At 50.0% G+C, this 3,519-nt stretch overlaps 1 protein-coding gene across 1 annotated transcript; it reads right to left on the minus strand.

Annotated features, from left to right (window-relative positions):
• Positions 1–855: 855 nt before the first annotated feature.
• LOC137316787 (histone H2A-like) lies at positions 856–1,245 on the minus strand. The gene has a single exon (XM_067980627.1). The coding sequence runs from the start codon at positions 1,243–1,245 to the stop codon at positions 856–858; it is 390 nt and encodes a 129-aa protein (XP_067836728.1).
• Positions 1,246–3,519: the final 2,274 nt, after the last annotated feature.

The raw sequence follows: 3,519 nt of genomic DNA on the forward strand, positions 1-3,519 counted from the left end.
TTGTCCTGTGTGGGGACTGGATAGATTCAGGCACTGGGATGGATGGAGACTGGTCCTGTGTGAGTAAAATGAGTTTAATTCGAGCTGAGGTCATTGGGGACTGGATCGATTCTGGGAACGGAATGGATGGTGACAGATCCTGTGTGGGACTGGATAGATTCAGGGACATGGATGGATGGAGATTGGTCCTCTGTGGGTATAATGAGTTGAATTAGAGCTGGAGTCAGTGCAAAATTGGATAGATTCAGGGACCGGGATGAACAGACCCAGGTCCTGTGTGGGGACTGGATAGATCGTTATGGATGGACCCAGGTCCTGTGTGGGGACTGGATTCAAGGAGCGGGATGGACAGAGACTTCTCCCTGGCCACTGTGTGAAGCGGAATCATAAAACTTCGCAACCTTAGCGTCCAATTTGACCCTGAGATGAGCATCCGGCCCCATATCCGAACCACCACCAAGACCGCCAACATCCACCACCGAAACATCGCGCGTCTCCGCCTCAACTGATGTGGTGCTGAAATCTTCACCCTGACCTTGTTACCTCCAGACTTGGCGATTCTAATGCTCTCCTGGTCAGCCTCCTATCTTCCGCCCTCTGTAAACTTGAACACCTCCAAAACTCGGTTGCCCTATTCCAAATCCCACTGGGTACCGTTCACCTGTCACCCATGTGCTCGGTGACTTACATTGGCTCCCATTAGTTTAACCGCTGTAGCGATGTAATGTATTAACGTAGACCGGGGAAAACTGTAATCAATAGGTCAGTCTCTTCAGACAGTAACCAGCCCTTCCATCGATACAGTGGGTGGCTCTGAAAAGAGCCTTTGGGTTATCAGATTAAATCTTGGCCGCGTTACTTGCTCTTGGAGCTCACAGTGCTGGTTTTCTTCGGCAGCAGCACGGCCTGGATATTAGGCAGCACCCCGCCCTGAGCGATGGTCACCCGTCCCAGCAGCTTGTTGAGCTCCTCGTCGTTGCGGATGGCCAGCTGCAGGTGTCTGGGGATGATGCGGGTCTTCTTGTTATCCCGGGCCGCGTTGCCGGCCAGCTCGAGAATTTCAGCCGTCAGATACTCGAGCACAGCAGCCAGATAGACCGGGGCTCCGGCACCCACACGTTCAGCGTAGTTCCCCTTTCGCAGGAGCCTGTGAACACGGCCCACAGGGAATTGCAGTCCGGCCCGGGATGAGCGAGACTTGGCCTTGGCCCGAGCTTTACCGCCGGTTTTTCCTCTTCCAGACATTTCCACAATCTCACAAACACTTCACAAAGAATGAAGAAATCCTCCCGCACTCGCCCTTATACGCTCTGGAGGAGTGCAGTGGGGGCACTTGTGATTGGTTCATCTGTTCTCAAACTCATTGGTTCAATGAACAGCCCAATCAGAGAGCTGTTTTATTCACCAATCAATAGCCGGCAATGAGAAAAGGGCGGAAAAAACCGAACTGAACCGTTTTATCAAATTTGAAATGCCCGCCAATATATTTGTAACAGAAGAAGCGGATTTAGTTAATAATGTCGCGTAAAGACAAAGATTTAAAAATCTCTCTCCTTTTACTCTGTTGTTCCACATTTCCCATCACAACTTCCAGAATCTTTTACAATCCGGTTAAAATCCGGCTTCATTCACCGTTCGCTTTTAATCGGGCGGGAATAAAGTCCCATTTTGTAACGGGACAGATTCCAGCTCAATCTTTGTAAAAGTAACAAACCACAGATTGTGGATTGATCCCTGTTCACAGGAGCTGCAGCGCGATCGAAACCGGAGCCGAGACTCCTGGTGTAAGAAGTCGAACAGTGACAGAGCCTTTAGACTATTCTGTACTCGGTGTGAAGTCCCTTTCAGGGTTGCTGTTTTACAAAGGATTGCGGTTCTGAAAGTGATATTCCCGAAAAATGAACAAAGAAACGTGAAAAGGAGAAAGAAATGACTGAAGTCTAATCCACCGCCTTAAAACGGCTCTGAAGGGGCAGATGCGGGGGAAGGGGTGGAAAATGAACGGGAATGAGAGGATCAGGGACATGTTTTTGGTTATTGGGACTAAATAAAAAAGCGACACACAGATTATACCGGGCAGTGATTATGAGAATCTTCCAGATTTCAAAAGTAATTACAAAAGCACAAGAGTTATAGAAAGACAGTTAGTATCAAACTATCGACAGTAAAATGATTCCATACAGAGGTGTCGGTACAGCGTCTTCAGAGAGACTGTGGGTGGCTCTTAAAAGAGCCTTTGTGTTTATTTTTTTTTCAGTACATTGTGGAGTTTTACTTGGAGCTGGTGTACTTGGTCACCGCCTTTGTCCCTTCCGACACGGCGTGCTTGGCCAGTTCCCCGGGCAGCAGCAGGCGCACGGCGGTCTGGATCTCCCGGGAGCTGATGGTCGCCCGTTTATTATAATGAGCCAGGCGGGAAGCCTCACCCGCGATGCGCTCGAAAATATCGTTCACAAAGGAGTTCATGATGCTCATGGCCTTGGAGGAGATGCCGGTGTCGGGGTGAACCTGCTTCATCACTTTGTAGACGTAGATGGAGTAACTCTCCTTCCTCGACTTTCTCCGCTTCTTGCCGCCCTTGGCTGGTGCTTTACTCAAGGTTTTCTTGGCGCCCTTCTTGGGAGCTGCTTTCTTGTCCTCAGGCATTTTCAAACTCAATTTCAGACCCAGAAATGACCCAAATCCGCTCCGAGCTCGGATTAAATGGGCAGCCCCACAGCCCTGTGGTAATGAGGGATGGGGGAAGGCAATGATTGTGATTGGGTCATCGGGAGTGAGGTTACAATAATTATTGTAAACAATTTTACAACACCAAGTTATAGTCCAGCAATTTTATTTTAAATTCACAAGCTGTCGGAGATTTCCTCCTTCCTCAGGCAAATGTTTACCGCACGATGCTCCACTTTTCCAGCTTCCACCCTAACCACGTCAAAGAGGCCATCCCCTATGGACAGGCCCTGCGAATACACAGGGTCTGCTCAGACGAGGAGGAACGCGATGGACACCTACAGACGCTGAAAGACGCCCTAGTAAGAACGGGATATGACGCTCGACTCATCGATCGACAGTTCCGACGGGCCACAGCAAAAAATCGCATAGACCTCCTCAGGAGACTAACACGGGACGCAACCAACAGAGTACCCTTTGTCGTCCAGTACTTCCCCGGAGCGGAGAAACTACGCCATGTTCTCCGCAGCCTTCAACATGTCATCAATGAGGACAAACACCTCGCTATGGCCATCCCCACACCTCCACTACTCGCCTTTAAACAGCCACCCAACCTCAAACAGACCATCGTTCGCAGCAAACTACCTAGCTTTCAAGAGAACAGCGTCCACGACGCCACACAACCCTGCCACGGTAACCTCTGCAAGACATGCCAGATCATCGACACAGATACCACCATCACACGAGAGGACACCACCCACCAGGTGCATGCTTCATACTCCTGTGACTCGGCCAACGTTGTCTACCTCATACGTTGCAGGAAAGGATGCCCCAGAGCATGGTACATTGGCG

This window comes from Heptranchias perlo, unplaced genomic scaffold (genome assembly GCF_035084215.1).
Source record: "Heptranchias perlo isolate sHepPer1 unplaced genomic scaffold, sHepPer1.hap1 HAP1_SCAFFOLD_60, whole genome shotgun sequence".
Taxonomy (NCBI): domain Eukaryota; kingdom Metazoa; phylum Chordata; class Chondrichthyes; order Hexanchiformes; family Hexanchidae; genus Heptranchias; species Heptranchias perlo.

What these genes read in the sequence shown, in the direction of transcription:
- LOC137316787 (XM_067980627.1), bottom strand. Translation starts at nt 1,245, where the DNA reads ATGTCTGGAAGAGGAAAAACCGGCGGTAAAGCTCGGGCCAAGGCCAAG.